At 37.9% G+C, this 18870-nt stretch overlaps 1 protein-coding gene across 1 annotated transcript in view; it reads left to right on the forward strand.

Annotated features, from left to right (window-relative positions):
• The window catches only part of OPHN1 (oligophrenin 1), a 293249-nt gene that overhangs the window by 248097 nt on the left and 26282 nt on the right, over positions 1-18870 (forward strand). The window contains exon 20 of the mRNA XM_036271467.1: positions 13236-13383. Coding sequence (XP_036127360.1) covers positions 13236-13383 — 148 coding nt within the window. The remainder of the gene's footprint in view (positions 1-13235; positions 13384-18870) is intronic.

Raw genomic sequence — 18870 nt, forward strand, 5'->3', positions numbered from 1 at the left:
ATCTGGGATTAATCAAGGCCGAGTCTTGTAGCTTTGATTTATGGAAAGGCAAGAGACTTATTGAACAATGTGATATTTGCAGCCTTGAAGCGGCATCTGGGGTGAATCTGGATAGTTGCTCAGTTCTGCCAAACTTCCCAAGCGTTTGAATGAATCTGGAATATTGTGGCTTTAAGCGGCTGAAAAATGATTGCCTTGTGTTCAGTTTCTTCTCTGTCACACCTGAAGGCACGACAAAGAAGAAACTGGACGGGGGTTAATATGTGACTAAACTCAGGCAAGCAGACCCCCTTCCCAGTGAAGGTGATACTTCTTTTGGTTGTTCCTCAAAGCCCAACACATGTTAGCATCCAGCTTTAGTCCCCATGAGCCTTCAGAAAAAGGATTCCTACGAGTTGAAATCCTGGCTACAACCCCAGACGATAGCCAAGGCCCAGCAAGTGAGTCATTGTCTTTGGGTATTTTGGTCTGTTAGACCAGGACTTTAAAATTCAATTCAGCTAACATTGGCTCAGTGTTAACCATGTTTTCAGAAAACAAACAGCACTTGTTCACCCGATTCTGCTCTGTGGATCCTTTGGGGTTTTTCCTGAAGTCACTATCAAAAATAAAACCTGGTGTTCTTAACCAGCCTGCAGAAAGCCGAATTATTCCATTCTCTTGCTGGAGTTTTGGAGGGTGGGAGAATAAGTTGTTCTTGATACCATTTTCACCCAAGGAATTATCTTTTTTATTTATTTATTTATTTATTTATTTTTTATTGATTAATTTTTGTTACAGATGTTTCTCCCCCCCCCCACTGATTCCCCCCTCCCCCTCCCTCCCTGCCCCTTCCCTAGATTGTTGTCCATGTCCACTGTTCATGCATACTTTAAACTTAAAATATTTTTAATATATATTATACACTGGAAAGAATATTAACCTTGATGTCAGACACATCTGAGTGCATATCATAGCCCTGCCACTTGCTATTAGGTGACCTCGGACAAGGCACATTCTTTATTCTTAGCCAACCCTTTGACCTCAAATCCCCCTTCTAGTCTTCTTCCGAGGGAATGAACCCAGTCTATCTGTGGCTTAGGAATTCCTAATTGGGTTTTCCGTCATAGCAGAGGCACTCCAGTGTCCAGAGGAAGGAAAATGAGGGCTTATACCCTGTTAGGTTTTTATGATTTCTTCAACTTTTTATTTTTGTTTCCAGTTATTCTCTCCTCATTTAATCTTAAGAAAAAGGTAGATAGAAGGATGTATTCTGTGGTGGAATTTAAGGAATGTGCTAGTTGATCAAACATTTCCTTTACTCCCAAATCCTCTTTGGAAATCCAGAGAAAGGCATTTGTAAACACTCAATAAATGAGTTAATATATGTAAAGTACCCAGAACTGTAATGGATACATGGTAGACATTGTATAGGAAGGAGTTCACTATTAAAAATAGTTCTGACCACTGGCTTGAACTTGGAAAAAGTTTGCTCCACCAAAGCCATGTTTTAGTTCTTCTTCTAGGTTAGCAGCTGATATGACCATTTTTCCCTTCCCCTTTACAATGACAGCATGAGATGCAGAGGAGCTAGTCTGTGTCCTGTTCTACTTGGTATTTATTTGGTCCCATCCGTCCTTATAAGAAATCCCCATGCACTCGGAGTTTTCCATTCATTCAGGATTTGTTTCTTTCTGTCTTTAAAGGGTTTATTGTTATTAATTTCTCAGAAAATGCTCAGAATAAGTGTTCCCCCCCATATATACTCAAGAAGTCAATAGGGAATTGAGTAGAACAGGCTGAGTTTCTTTTCTTGGGTCTCTCTTAACTTCTTTTTCATCATTAAAGTTTTTTTCTCATTACAATTGGGCTGTCAAAAGTAAGTCCAGATGTCATGAGCCCATCATCTTTCTTTCCTCATCTCCTAAGAGAAACTGGATATTTTACCAGGTTTTCCTGCCCAAGCCCACTACTTATATCTGTACTTTGTAATCCTGTTTTCAAGGAGTTAGTGGTATCCATTAATTTAATAAATATGTACTACATTTTTATTACATACCTGCAAAGTTCTAGGCATTGGGAATACACCTGTAAACAAAACAGAGGCCTTTATTTCATGGATCCTATATTTTACTGAGGAGATACAGTTGATAAATAGTTTGGTATATTTGTCAGGTGGTAATAACTGCTCTGAAGAAAAGTAAAAAAGGAAAGAGACTGTTATCTTATAGAAGGTGGTATTACTGATATTCAGGTAATGAACTGAATAAAGTAAGGGTATAAGCCACAGTGGATGTCTTGGGGAATTGCTGCTCCAGGAATAGTGCAGAGTTCCTGAGGCAAAAGAGTATGTGGCATGTTGAACAGCAAAGAGGTCAAAGTGGCTAGAGTTGAATGAGCAGGGAGCATCATTTACTCCATTCTTCTTCTTAAAGAGAATAGCAGTAACAGATAGGTTAAAGTTTATCATTTAAATGAGATATGAAGTGTGGCCTTTGGAGGGTAGACAGAACAGTGACAGATAAGTGGAATCTTCCTACCACAGTAATTGCCAACATTTCCACATTAAAGCTTGGCTCCAAGGTTTCCATCTGTAGGCCAGCTTTGAGGAAGATGTTGCAATCCATATTGACTGTAGGGTTATCCAAACCATGTTTTAAGTTTAGAGAGGATACGCAATAGGAAGTGCTCTCTCTGTTTTCTAGACTTTTCTCATTTAGAGAGAATATGATTTTAAGGCTACTGAGCATCTTCTCTGAGCCCTGCCTACTGGCACATTGGCAGAACTGGTCTCAAAAGGCTCCCGATGTCTCAGTATACTTGGAGGACACAGGGCTTGTAGACTGCACCCTTTCCATATGGAATTAGCAGCTCTCATTACTAACCCTAAAGTTACTGAACCCATCTTGGGGATTGGGTAGCTCCTTGAGGAAGAGCAGGCTGTGAAGAAAGAATTTTATTAGTGAGAAGTGAATAATTTGTATAACTGGAGGAGGGAAATAAAATCCAGAAGAGATCTTGAAGAGCCATCGGGTATCAAGTCCACAATGTGTGATTTGTACAGCATGTAGCCATTTCACCCTTGCCCGTAGCAGGAACCGAACTTGGGACTCTCTGGTCCGCAGGCCGAGGCTCAACCGCTGAGCCAAACTGGCCAGGGCCCATTTCACCCTTATTGCTCCAGTATCAACCTCCCACTCTCCTCCACTTCCTCCACCCTCTTCCTTCATCTTCTCTCTCCCTCTCTCCTCCTCTAAGGAAACATGGGTTTAAATCCTTGTTAGGGTTGCTAATAAAATAGTTACCATTGATTGAGCACTTAATATTTTTCTAGACTAAGCTCTTTATATATACTTTTTCAATCAATCATCACAACTCTATGAGATAAATGGTATCATTATCTTCATTTTGCAAGTGACATTTGGGAAATGCAAATTGAGCCGCAGAATTGAGGCTTATATAGTTTAATAAGTACTTCACCCAAGATTGGATGGCTAGTAAGTGGCAAAGCCTCAACACAACTGATTCTGATGCAAAGCTGATTTTTTAAAAACTTAAGTATAGTTAGTATATAATCCAATATTGTTTAAATTAGTTTCAATTATACATATAGTGATTCTACATTTATATGCCTGACAATAGGATCACTCACTTAATTTTAGTAATCATCTGTCACCATGTATACTTATCACACTATTATTGACTATATTCCCCTTCCCTTTTTCACCTATCCCCCTACCCCATCCCTCTGGTAACCATCCTTTTAGTCTCTGTTTCTATGAGTCTGTTTTTGTTTTGCTTTCTTTACTTGTTTTATTTTCTTAGATTTAACAGATAAGTGAAACCATACAATAGTTGTCTTTCTCTGCCTGACTTATTTCACTTGGCATAATACTCTCTAGAACCATTTATGTTGTCACAAATGGCAAGATTTTCATTCTCTTTTATTGCTGTGTAATATTCCATTGTATATATACCATATTTTTCTAATCCATTCATATATTGATGGATACCTAGATTTAGTTTATACCTTGGCTATTGTAAGTAATGATGCAATGAACATAGCATTTGTGTTTTTGAATTATTGTTTTTGTTTTCTTTGGGTAAATAACCAGAAGTAGAATTGCTCGGTTGTATAATAGTTAAATTTTCAGTTTTGTGAGGAATCTCCATACTGTTTTCCATTGCGCTGAAACTATTTGCAGTCCCACCAACAGTGCAGAAGGGTTTCCTTTTCTCCACAATCTTACCAACACATATTATTTGTTGCATTTTTGATAATAGTCATTTTGTCTGGCATAAGGTGGTATCTCATTGTGGTTTTGATTTGCATTCCCCTATTATTAGTGATGCTGAGCATCTTTTTTATGTCTGTTGATTGTCTGTATGCTTAGTTTGAAGAAATGTCTTTTTATGTCCTCTGCCCACTTTCCAACTGGATTGTTTACTTTTTTGTTATTGAGTTGTATGAGTTTCTTATATATTTTTATATTAACTCCTTATCAGATATCTTATTTGTGAATATATTCTTGCATTCAGTAGGTTGTCTTTTTGTTTTGTTTAAAGTTTCCTTCACTGTGCACAAGCTTTTTAGTTTGAAGTCTTATTTGTTTATTTTTGGTTTTGTTTCCTTTGCTTGAGGAGATGTATCTAAAAAGATATTACTCAGACTGATGTCACATAGTTTACTTTCTATGTTTTCTTCTAGGAGTTTTATGGTTTCAGGCCTTACATTTAAGTCTTTAACCCATTTTGTGTTTATTTTTTTATATGGTGTAAGAGAGTGGTCCAGTTTCATAGCTGACTCTTTAATCTCTATGTTATACTCTTTTTTCCTAATTCCAGTTGGAGAAAGAATAAATGAGAAAAGGCTCTATTATTTAAAAGCCTTTGATGGGGGGTGGCAGCTAAAATTCACCCATTCGGTCTAAAACTGTCATTGAGTTGCTACCTTTTTCCTGGTGACTTATTAGGCTCTACCTTCCAGAGATGAATAAGACGAAAATCTCTACTGTCAGTAAACTCATGATACTGACAGGAAATTTGGACCAACTATTACTTAGGACACAATGTGATAACGACTATGATGAAAAAGTACATCGGATGCTATGGGACTGCATGGAAGGGGAAGCATATGAGTCAGAAAATGCTTCATACAGTGGGTAATGCATGAGTTGAGTCCTAAAAGTTAAAGAGAAGTGGATTAATTAAGGTACATACTAACCTCCTATAACAAAGAGAACCATAAATTCAGAGGTTTATTTATCTTTCATGTAAAAGTCCATAGGTGAACAGTTCCAAATTGGTGGGGTAGCTCTGCCATACTCACCATGTTGCCTCATTCTCTGTGTCCTAGAAACTTGTTCCATTGGGCTCCATTTACCACCCAGAGAGAAGGATAAAAGAGACAATGTACTGCAGACAATTTCTTTATAAAAACATGATCCAGAAGTCTGCATACATAACTTGCGCTGAATTCTGTTGTCTGACACTTAAGTACATGACCTTACCTAGCTGCAAGGGAGGCTAGGAAATGTAGGCATGGGTACACAGCTAAAACTCAGTGACTTCTATTAGTAAAAGGAAGAAGGGGTGCTGGATACTGGGAAGCAATTAGCAGCCTCTGCCATAAATGGGAAAGATTTTCTAAGGAGAGATAACTCTGTATACATACAGGAATGAGAAAACATAGCATGTAAAGAGCTATAATAATTCATACTGGCTGTAATTTAAGGGGAATGTTGGAATAGTAAAAGATGAGACTGGAGATTGTTAACAGTGGCCAGATTATAGAGCACCTTGCGTACAAACTAAGGAATTTGGGCTTTGTCCCAAAGATAGTGAGGTGTCACTGAAATACTTTAAACAGAAGAGAAATATAATTATATTTTGAATTTAGAAAGGTCATTCTACCTATACTTTGGGAGACAGATTAAAGGAAGGGGTAACAGGAGGTACAGAGAACAGTTTGGAGACCAGTGTAATAATATTAGAGAGATAATATGAGATTCTGAGCTAAGGCAATAGTAGTGAACAGAGATGATAGAGAGATATTAAGGCTGTATCATTGATAGAACTTGGTGACTAAACAGCTGTGTGATGTGAGAGAGATGGAGGATGCTTGGATAATAATGTCCAGATTTCTGGCTTGAACATTAGCATTGTTTTAAGTAATAAACAGTTATAAGAAAAGAATTAAGTGTGTTTAATTTTAGAAGTGTTGAGTTTCAGATAGCTCTGAGATATCCAGATGGCAGTATCAAGAAGGCAATTAGATATATTAGTATAGAAATCATTAGAGAAAACTGGTACCGCAAGCCATGAGAGGGGATACAACTGTTGAGAGAATGAATCTAGATTAGTGAGGTCAATAGAGGGCAGAGAACACAATCTCGGGGAAGATCAGCTTTCAGGAAGAGCCAGTGAAAGAGACTGGACAGTGTTCAGAATGTGGTTATTCAGAAAAGTAAAGGGTAAAGGCTATTTTAGAACAGGAATTTCACCCATGTCAGTTGCTGTGGCAAAATCAAAATAAGTATTGAAAAGTGCCCATTGGATTTGACAATTAGGATGTTAGTAGTGATCACTGTAAAAACAGTTACAAAAGATTAGTGTGGGCAGAGACCAGGTTAGTGAGCAAATGGGATATGAAGAAATGGAGGTCAGGTGATTATGGAGTGATATCAGCAAGATGACAGTATGAGAACTGCTAGCACTGATTCTGTCCCCAACGCATCAATTTGATTATCTATATGCAAAAATGTCTTTACAAGAGTTAAGGAATCCAGGTGAAGGATTATAACATATAGGTGAAGCACAGAAATAAGGAGACATATTGAAGAGGGAAGACAGTGTCACATTACCACCAACAAACCTTGGAAGACAGTACACACTTCTCATGGGAGAAGGACAGTGAAGTGAGTACCTGACTTCACCGTGGACTCCAGTGCTGCCCTACCTTGGAAACAGGACAACTCCGGTAGACTTCAGTGTCTACTCCAGTTTCCCAGTAGTCTCCTGGCTTACTCAAGTGTCCACCAGCTTCTGTGACTCCTTCTGTGATCCTGAGATGGATCTAGTAGCACCAGGTCCCCAGTTGGTTCCTGCAAACCCAAGTCACCAAACCATATCGATAACACTCACCTGCCATATTTCCAATCAGCTCCCAAGGTACCAGTGGGATCTCAGGCTTCGGGCCCACCCCAGTGCTGGCTAGCTCCCATGTCACCAGGCTTTTCCCCTGAACCCATACTTCTGGCCCATTCCAGAACTGACCACCTTCCAGAGACCTAGCTTTAGTCCAGCTCCCACAGATCTAGGAATGCGGGCGTCCTCAAAATCAGGATTGTTTCTGCAGCTCAGGGTCCAGAAAAGCTCCTGTGAACCTAGACTCTTGGCCTACCTCATTTCCAGGCCAGCACCAACACCAGCACCAACACCAGCACCAGCACCAGCCTGTAGGCTGGATCCCATGAAAGCAGACTTCTGGCCAGTCCTAGTACCAGGCTGAGCACCATAGACCCAAACTCCAGGCTGGCCACCAAGGCCCTAGTTTATAGGCCAACTTCTGTAGCCCTAGATTTCAGGCTTGTCCTAGTGTCAGGCCAGCTCTCATGGCCCTGGCCTTTAGGCTAATTCCTATGAAACCAGGCTTCCTAGCCCATCCAGCACTAGAACAGTCCCTGTGGACCCAGATGCCAAGACCATCCAAGTGATTCCCTGAGCCTGGCCAGCCCCATGGGCCCATATCCGGGTCCACCCGCCTAAACCCAGATCACAGGCCCATCATTGCAGACTTAAGCACCAGGTCTGCCCCAGTGAACACAAACTCTAGGCCCACCCACTTGAAATTAGGTACCAGACTTGTTCCTGCGGACCCAAGCACCAAGCCTACTGACCTATTGACCCACCTGCACAAGGACTCCAGCAGCAAACTTCTCCCTGGACACCCCAGATGGCCTACCCAGAATCTCAGGGTGAGCTGACTACTGAGGGGCTTTGCCTGCCCAAGCCAGTGTGGAAACAATGGAGGAGATGCCTACATTTTCAAAGGTACAGACATCAGTGTAAGGCCATAAGGATCAAGAATAAAGGGAAAATGATACCACCAAATGAAACTAATAAAGCTCCGATAAGTTACCCTAAAGAAATGAAGATCGAGGAATGGTCTGACAAGAAATTAAGAATAATCATCTTAAAGAAAATTAGTGTTCTACAAGAAAATACAGATAGAGAACTAAATGAAATTAAGAATACAATGCATAAATGGAATGAGAAGAAAGAACAAAAAAATAGAAATCATTTAAAAAACAAACAATAAGTGAACTGAAGAATTCAGTAGAGAATTTCAACATCAAACTGAAACAAACAAAAGAATTAGTGAATTAGAAGGTAGGTCATTTGAAATAATCCAGTCAGAGGAGAAAAAAGAAAAAAAATCATGAAAAATGCTGAAAATAGTTTATGTGAATTATGGGATTCATTAAAAGAAACAATCTATTTATTGTTGGAGTCTCAGAAGTCCCAGAAGGAGAAGAATGGGAGAAAGATTATTAAAAGAAATAATGGCTGAACATTTCTCAAATCTAGGGAGAGCTTTATGAAGCTAACAAGTCACCTAAAAATTTCACCCCAAATGATCTCCAACACACATTATAATGAAAGAGTCTAAAATCAAAGACAGAGATAATTTTAAAGGCAGCAAGAGAAAAAAAACCCACACATATAAAGCATCAGACTATTTCTCAGCAGACACCTTGCAGACCAGGAGAGAGTTGGATGATACAGGCAGAGTGCAGGAAGAAAACTGCCAACCAAGAATACTTTACCCAGCAAATCATCTTTCAAATATGGAGAGATAAAGACTTTAGCAAACAAAGAAAAGCTGAAGAAGTTCATCAACACTAGACCTGCCTTACAAGAAATACAGAAAGGAGTTCTACAAGCTGAAATAAAAGCCACTAATAAATAATACAAATATATATGAAAATATAAAACCTACTGTTAAAGGTAAGCATGTAGTCAAATTTAGCATACTCTAATACTGTAATATGGCATGTGTTAATCATGTAACCATAATATAAAGGTCAGAAGTATTAAAGATAACTTTAACTACAGTAATTTGTTAGTAGATACATAATGTAAAAAGAGGTAAATTATGACATCAATAACATAAAATATGGAGGGAGGTATAAAATGTTGGATGTTTTTTATGTGATCAAAGATAAATTGTTGTCAGATTTAAGTAGATTTTTTTTTATTCCTCACCCGAGGATACTTTTCTGTTTATCATCAGATAGAGTAGGAGGGAGAGAAAGAGAGACAGAGAGAAACATCGATGTGATAGAGCCACATCGACTGGTTGCCTCCTGCATGACCCGACTAGGGCCAGGGGTGAACCCCAACCGAAGTATGTGCCCTTGGCCGGAATTGAACCTATGACTCATTGGTCCATGAGCCGATGCTCTAACCACTGAGCAAAACTGGCCAGGGCTAAGTAGACTCTTATATCTATATTTTTGTTTATGAAAGCCTCATGGTAGCCACAAAGCAAAAACTTACAGTAGTTACATAAAACAAAGTGAAGGGAATCAAAATATACCACTACAGAAAATTATCACTTGACAAGAAGAAAGACAGCATGAGAGGAGGGAAAAAACAAGTGAATTACAAAACAGTCAGATTATTAAGGTAGGATTGGTAAATCCTTACCTATCAATAATTACTTTAAATACAAATGGATTAAAGTCTTCAATCTAAAGGCACAGAGTGGTTGACTGGATTAAAAGCAGGGCCCAACATACTAGATTTATCATTGCGATCACTTCAAAAGCTATGTAAGTATTTAATCACTATATTGTACACCTGAAACCAATATAATATTGTATGTCAAATGTAACTAAAAAATAAAGTAAACAAGACCCAACAAATTGCTGCCTAAAAGAGACTTACTTCAACTTTAAGAACACACATAGGATCAAAGTGAAGGTATGGAAAAAGTTATTCCATGTGAATGGAAAACAAAAGAGAGAGGAGTAGCTATACTTAAATTAGGCAAAGTAACCTTTAAGCCAAAGACTGTAACAAGAGACAAGGAAGATCATTATATAACGATAAAGAGGTCTATTTATCAAGATGATATCATAATTGAATTATATATTCACCCAAATTTGAAGCACCTAAATATATTAAGCAAATCCTAATATATCTATAGGGAGAAATTGACAACAATAAAATAATAGTAGGGGACTTTAGTATCCTACTTTTAATAATGCATAGGTTATCCAGACAGAAAATCAATAAACATTGGAGTAGAAATATACCTTAGACCAAATGAACCTAACAGACCTATAGAGAACACTCCCCCCAACAGCAGTAGAATACACATTTTTCTCAAGTGCACATGGAACATTCTCAAGGATAGATAATATGTTAGGTCACAAAAAAAGGCCTTAGTAAGTATAAGAAGATTGAAATCATACCAAGTATCTTTTCTGTTCATAATGGTATGAAAATAGAAATCAGTAACAGGAAGAAAATTGTAAAATTCACAAATAGGTGGTAATCAAACAACAACTCCTGAACAATGAAGATATCAAGGAAGATATCAAAAAGGAAATTTAAAAATATTTAGAAACAAACAATAGAAAAAAGTGTATCAAAACTTATGGGATATAGCAAAAGAAGTTCTAAGAGGGGAATGTTATAAACACCTACATTACAGAAAAAAATGCATTTACCAAAATTGAACATCCTTTCATGATAAAAATATTTAATAATTGTTATTGAAGGAATGCACCTCAACATAACAGGCCATACATGACAAGCCCACAGCTAACATCGTACTCAAATGCCAAAGGTGGACAGCTTTCTCGCTAAGATCAGGAACAATACAAGGGTGCTCACTCTCATTACTCCTATTCAGCACAGTATTGGATTCCTAGCCAGGGCGATTAGGCAAGAAAAAGAAATAAAATGCATCAAAATTGGAAAGCTATATATAAGTTATTTCTGATCATTTCTTATTGGGTACAAGACTGCTAATTTTGCCTTCTTGAATCTTGGCCATTTTTTTGGGTATTCCTATAAATAACATTCTTAAGCTATTTTCTGAGATACAATTAAGTTACTTGAAAACAGCTTGAAGCTTTCTTTTAAAGTATTTCTTTTAACATTATTTCTTTTAGTTTTTGTTAAGCAGAAAAAGAATAGTACTGAGTCTAGGGTTATTTTTTTTATTTTTTATTTTTTTACCAATGAGGCAAAATTTGTTGTGTATTCTACCTAGTATCCTATGAATTTTTCTATTTTCTACCTTGGTTGGTGAGAACAGGAACTCTTCCAGGTACTCTGTGATCTTAGGCATTGTTCCCCCAAATTCTATCATGCGGTTCTTGCCTCACTCAAATGTGTTGGTCAGTACTCAACTAAAGTCTTAAAGAGGAACCCTGCAGATCTCCAGAACTCTCTGTACAGCAGTCCTCTCTTTGGTACTCTGCCCTGAAAACTCTCACTTCTTGGCCCTCCCCATACTTGCAACTCAATGTCATCAACTTAGGGAGACTGCGGGGCTCCCCCTGAGTTCCCCTCCATGCATTATGTGATGCAAACTCCAGGCTGTAAGCTGGGCAGTGGTGGGGCTTATCTCATTTATTTTTCCTGTCTCTTGTGGATCACTGTCCTTCATTGCCAGGTTTCAAATGCCTTGAAAACCATTGCTACATGTATTTTTCTAGTTTTTTAATTGTTTCAGGCTGAATATGTTATTCTAGTCCCTTTTGCCTTGTCTTAGTTGGAAATAGGAGTGAGAAGACAGACAACAACAAAAATAAATAACTACAATATACTCTGTTGTAAAGTGATAAGGAATGCTTAGAAGAACAAAACTTAAACAAGAAAGGGGCATAGAGAGCATTGGGTAAAGAGGACCATGTCAAAGTTTTAGATACATTTGCCTGGAAGGACTTACTAACAGGAGTATATTTGATTATAATCCTGCTGAAATTGAGAGAGCAAGCTATATGGACATTTGGAGGTAGAGCGATGCATGTAGATTAAAGACTCAGTGCAAAGGCCCTGGTGTGTTTGATGAATAACAAGGAATATTTGTAACAACTACTAGAATGCCTAAGCAAATGCTTGTAAAATATTAGGTATTTATAACTTGTTGCTAAATAGTGCTAGAACCAGAAATATGACCCAAAACTGCGTGGCCTCAGAGCTCATCTGCTTGCTACTATGTCATACTCTCTCTTCCCTAAGCCATGAGACATTGAGACATGTGCTATCTTGTGATTGTTCTTGCATTGTTCTCTATTATTATCCAGCTGTAATGCAAGTTTGCCTTGTGTTTCCAATCTAGTAAGTCCTGTGACTGTGCAGCCTATGCTGACTCTTTTCTGATAGAATGTTGGGCTCTGACATTTCTCTTTGCACTAATCACTGGGGTTGATTTAATTATTGCACTGAACAAGGGTCACCTCCCTCCCTCAGCACATATGTGTGTCCTCCCAAAGTGTGTACACTCTGGCCAAAATTTCCAGGGACATGTGAGACATTATATAAAAATTCTAATCAAAGCTCATCTCTCATTAATCCAGCACTTTTTACATCTTTCAAGGCACTATGTTTTTGCCCTTTTTGAATAAATAATGCATAAATGGTATGAAATTTTTAAAGATAATAATGATATAGGAGTGAAAATCAGTTTCCCTTCATCTTTTCCTCAGCCACTCATTAGTCCTGTTTTGAGGCAAATTATATAACCATTTTCTTTGATATCCTTTCAGAAATATTGAGTGCATGTGGGTATTTTTAGTTATCTCTACACCACACACCTACCCATACAATGTACCTTGATTATAGTTTCTCCTGGATTCTCTCTGCACCCTGTAAGGTAGTTGGTGTGCTCTCCATGATACAGATGAGGAGGTTTGGGCTCAGAGATGGGCGGTGACTTGATTGAGTTTTCCCAGGCAGTAAATGGAAAATCCAGTACTAATACTGGAGGTTTTGTCTGTATTTTTTCTTCCACACTGAGAAATGCCAGGTCCTGTGCCTCGAGCATGGTAGGAGATCCCTAAACACTTGCTGGTAGCTAGAGTGATTAAGACAATCCCCCCAATTTCTTTAGTCATTTTAGAATTGCTATGACAGACTCTAGATGTAATGCTGGTAGCTATCAACTAATAGTTAGCATTAGGAAGACAAAAACTTGATCTTTATCATTGTTTCCTGGAAATATCCCCCCTTTACAGATCTATTCAGGTCCACCTGAGGAAAATGCTGCACCCCCAGTGCCTCCACCTCGAGTTACAGCAAGAAGGCACAAACCAATCACAATTTCGAAGCGCTTGCTGCGGGAAAGGACCGTTTTCTATACTTCTTCCTTGGATGAAGGTGAAGGTCAGTACTAAACTTTACCTTTAGTTTCTTAACAGAGATTAGACACAAAAAGGCAGAAGTGGAGTTGTGACCATTTTCCCCCATGTAAAGGTAGACTTTTCCTGGCTCCTGGGCCACACAAAGCAAGGTTTTAAAAATGTGTGCCCCGAGAGCAAATTAGTCCATTGACAGTGGATAAATAAGGACAGACCTGTAAAGCCAGTTACCATGATCCCTTAGGAGGCCAGTGGAGGATCCAAAATGTTCTTATGTTTTCACCTCAATACATTGAAATGGGTGAACAGTGTGCTTTCTGAATGTTCTGAGATTTTAATTTCAAATCCAGCTAACATGGAAGAGTGATGTCATCAAGATGTCTGAATAGTAGTTTCCAGAGCATGTCCCCTCACAGTAATATCAATTTGAACAATGATCCATGCATCAAAATACCTTCATGAGAATTATGGTAGCTAGCTGAGAGATTATAGCACCTAGGTAGAGCACAAACATAAGAAGAGGTGCATTGCATATGGTAGGAAGAACTTTTTTATGTTACCCATGTTACTCCTCCCCCAAGCTTACACAGTGCATTTTGAGGAAATTGACCTCCACCTGAGAGAAGGAGAGTGAAGTGAGGACCCAACTTCATTTTGGACACTAGCACCAGGCCTACCCCAGTGAACCTCAGCACCAACCCATTCCTCATTGACCCAGGTTCTTATCTGGCCTACACAGACCCAGGCTCCAAGCCTGCCTCAGAACCGGTAAATCCCTGAAGACCCAGACTCCAGACCTACCACAGTGTCAGGTCAGGCCAGCCATTGTGGCCCTAATCTCCATGATGCAACCACAGACTCAGCCTCTAGACTGAGCCTCTGGGTCTACTCCAATACCAGGTGAGCCCTACAACCCCAGGCTGCAAGCTTGCCCTAGCAGATTCAGGCAGCAGGCTTCCCTAGCAAATTACCTAGGCATTGGACCAACCTACCTACGAACTCCAGCAGCAAGTCCACCTGTGGAGCCCATCAAATAGCCCACCCAGAATCTCTGGTGTGTTGACTGGCCTCCTGGATTAGGAATAATTACATAAATTTGATACCATAAAAGGAACAACATAAAGCACCAGAAATAAACTTATTGGAAGAGAGATTTATGAACTGTCTGAAAAGGAATTCCAAATAATTATCTTAAAGATGCTCAGAGAGTTACAAGAGAACACAGATAGACAACTAAACAAAATTATGAAAATAATACATGAGGAGTTCACGAAAATGATAGAAACCATATGAAACCAAACTGAAATTATGGGACTGAAGAACACAATGACCACACAGAAAAATTCAATAGAGAGGTTCAACTCAATCTTGACAAAGCAGAAGAAAGAATTAATGAACGTAAAGACAGTCATTTGAAATGATCCAGTCAGAGGAACAAAAAGGAAAAAGATTGATAAAATGTAAAGGAAACCTAAGAGACTTATGGTACATTATCTACCAAGTAATATACACATTATGGGAGACCCAGAAGGAGCAGAGAAAGAGAAAGGGAGAGGAGCTGATTTAGAGAAATAATGACAGAAAACTCACTGAATCTGGAGAGGGAAATGAACATTCAGATCCTTGAAGCCCAAACAAACCCAAATAGATTAAACTAAAGAGATCATCACTAAAACATATTATATTAAATTCTCAAAAGACCAAGACAAAGAGAGAATTTTAAATGCAGCAAGTGAAAAGTGAATCATCACATACAAGGAAACTGCTATAGCACTATGAACAGATTTCTTAGAAGAAACATGCCCCGAGAGAGTGGAATGATATGTGATAAGTACTGAGAGGGGGAAAAAAAAAACTGTCATCCATGAATACTATACCTGACAAAAAAAAAACTGTCATCTATGAATACTATACCTGACAAAGCAGCCCTTTCGAAATGAAGGAATAATAAAACTTTCCCAGGCAAACAAATACTGAGGGATTTCATTACCAATTGACCTGGTTTCTGAAAGCATTTATTCAAGTTAAAATAAATGAACACTGACTAACAACATGGAAACACATGAAAGTATATAAAACTCATTGGTAAAGATAAGTATATAGTCCAATTCAGATTATTCTAATACTATAATGATGTGTAAATCACTTTTAACCAGTTTATAAGTTAAGATACAAAATTATTTAAAATATCTATAGCTACAATAATTTGTTAATGGACATACAATATAAATCATGATGTTAATAACATAAAATGTAGAGGAAGGAGAAGTTAAAATGTAGTTTCTGTATGTGGTCAGTTACTTTGTTATCAGCTTAAAACAGATTGCTATACGAATAAGATAGACATTTTATGTAAACTTCATGATACTGAAAAATACTATACCTTTAGCAGATACACAAAATATATAGAGAAAGGAATCAAAGTATACCATTACAAAAAATCAAATCATAAAGAAAGAAGCAGCTGTCAGCCTGCTCTCAATCTATGAGTCAATTTTTATTTGTCAATTATATCTCAATAAATTTGGGAAGAAAATCAGCTCATATGGATTTACTACTCTCTGCCATGTACAGTGCTAGGTGCTAGGTAGAATTAAGACAGTCTCTGCACTCAAGGAGTTTATAGAATAAATGAAGAGAGATATGTGTGAACAAACAAATGCCATTCAGTAGAATCATTGCTTAGTATGGCTACTGCACTCGTTCTAAATGGGCCTCCCTCTCTACTAGTCTACTGAGACCATTTTTGTCAGGTTTCTCAACAATCCCCATGTGGTCAAACCAAACGCCATTCTGCTATCCTCATCATAGTCAGCTTGTGAACAGCATTTGACAAAGTTGGTTGACTCCTTCTTGAAACACTTTATTCACTTGGTTTTCAGGACACCAAACTCGCCTTCTACCTCACTAGACATATCTATCTCAGTCTCCTCTTCTGGCTTTCATTCTCTTGCCAACTTCTACATGTTGGAATGTCCCAGATGTTTTTCAAGCCCACTTTTCTGTTTATATTTGAAATTTACTGTCTCTCTGTCCCCTTTGTAATCTCTGCTCTAATCTCATTGGTGTTGCTGTCAGGTTTACCTAAGGGCCGTTATATTTGGTGTTCTCTTGGCCCCAAACATTCTTCCTCCAGAATTTTGCAAGCTTCATTCCTTTATTCAGATTTCTTCTAGATGCCATCTCTTCACAGAGACCTTTGCAGAACACTCTAGTTAACAAATTCTTCTCCTCCAATCCTTTTTAAAAAACTTACTTTATTGTTGAATATATTACAGATGTCCCCCTTTTTTTTCCCTCTTGAACCCCTCCTCCCCAACCCCTACCCCTCCTGCTTTCCCCATCTCCTATCCTTTTATACTGCTTTGTTTTATTAATATCATTTGCTACTATTTGTTCACATATTTAATACTGTTTTCTCCATTAAAATGTAAAACTTACTTTACCACCTTCCCTTAGAACAATTCTTATAAATTGCATGTGTTCAGTAAATACTTGTAGAATAAGTGAATGAGTGTGTAAGGAGTAATGAAGAGACAGGTGATCCCAGCTTAAAGGATCACTTTCTGCACAGAGGATGTGAGCCAGCATTCAGAAGAAAGTGGAAAGAAACATTAAATGACCACTCTGTTGTTCCATAACTTTATTTTTATTGGGTTTATTTATTATTATAATCTTATATATTGGTTTATTTACAAGCTCTCCAAATACACTCCAGAGACTATAATCTCTTTGCCCCAGACTTTTATTTTTCAACTTTGTATCTATAGTACCGACATGGCAGCTGTGTAGTAAATAAGTGAACTGGGTGTTAGTAGACCTAAGGTCAAATTTTATCTAGGTCACTAGCATGCTGAGTGACTTGGGCTCATCACTTCCCCATTCTGGGATTCAGTTTGCTCCTCTGTGTGATGAGGGCTTTGTGTCAGAAGATCACTAATGGGATCGCCTAATCTAGATATTTATATTTTTAACTTTTTTACTGAGATACAATTCACATGGCATAAAATTTACCCTTTTAAAGTGCACATCTGTGGTTTTTAGTGTACTCACCAACTTGTCCAACCATCTAATTTCAGTACATCTTCATGCCCTGCAAAAGAACCTTGTATTCTCAAAACTCCACTCTTCTCAATACCTGGACATTATTAATTTACCATCTGTCTCTATGGATTTGCCTATTCTGGACATTTCATATAAATGTCCAGAATCATATAATATGTGGTGTTTTTTTTGTGGCTGTCTTTTTATCATAATGATCTCAAGGTTTATCCATGATGTAGTATGTATAAGTGCTTCATTTTTTTTTTTTTATGGATTAAGAATATTGACTTATATGGATAGATCACATTTTGTTTATCCATTTATCAGTTAGTTCATGGACACTTGGATTGTTTCCATTTTGGCAATAATGCTGCTATGAACATTTGTGAACACATTTTTGCGTGAATGCATGTTTTCAATGATCTTGGGTATACACCTAGGAGTAGAATTGCTGAGTGATACGATCATTCTATGTTTATACTTTTTAGGAACTACAGGGTGTCCCCCCAAAATGTATAAAGAATGTCTGCAGATTCTATTACATTTTGAAAATGAAATTCATTTTAATAAACACTGGCTTTATAAGTATTCAAAGTTGTGTATACATTTTTGGGGACACTCTATATTTTGAGACTGTTTTCTAAAGTATCTGCACTATCTTGCCTTCCCACCAATGGTAGATGAATATTCCAATTTCTCCACATCGTCACCAACATTTTTTTTCTTTTAGTAAAAATTTTATATCTGGAAAGTATATAAAATGATTTGATACACATATACATACTGAAATGGTTACTACAGTAAGCTAATTAACATGTCATCTTTTTACATAGTTACTACTTTTTTTGATACCTCCTGAAATTTAATTAGCAAATTTCTGGTGTTCACTATATTATTATTAAAAATAGTCATCATGCCATGCATTAGATATCCAGACTTAGTCATCCTACATAACTGCTACTTGGTACCCTTTGACCAACATCTCCCTATTTCCCAAGCTCCTCCTAGCCTCTGGTAATTACTATTCTTCTCTTTGCTTCTATGTAGCCACATTTGAGATTCCACATATAAATGAGATTATGCAGGATTTTCTTCTTTCTTTGTCTGGCTTATTTCACTTAGCACAGCATCTTCCAGTTTCATCCATATTGCTGCAAATGGCAGGATATCCTCCTTTATTCAAAATTTTTTTCTTTATTAATTTGAGAGAGAGAGATAGAAACATTGATGAGAGAGAACATCGATTGGACGCCTCCTGCATGCCCCCCACTGGGGATTGAGCCCACAACCTGGGCATGTGTCTTGACTGGGAATCAAACCGGCGACCTCTTGGTGCATGAGTCAATGCTCAACGACTGAGCCACACGGGTCAGACCAGATATCCTTCTTTTTAAAGCTAAATATCACATTTTCTTTAACAACGGATGCTTAGGTTGTTTCCATGACTTGTTATCTTTTGACTCATCCT

This window comes from Molossus molossus, unplaced genomic scaffold (assembly GCF_014108415.1).
Source record: "Molossus molossus isolate mMolMol1 unplaced genomic scaffold, mMolMol1.p scaffold_m16_p_2, whole genome shotgun sequence".
NCBI classification, from domain to species: Eukaryota; Metazoa; Chordata; class Mammalia; order Chiroptera; family Molossidae; genus Molossus; species Molossus molossus.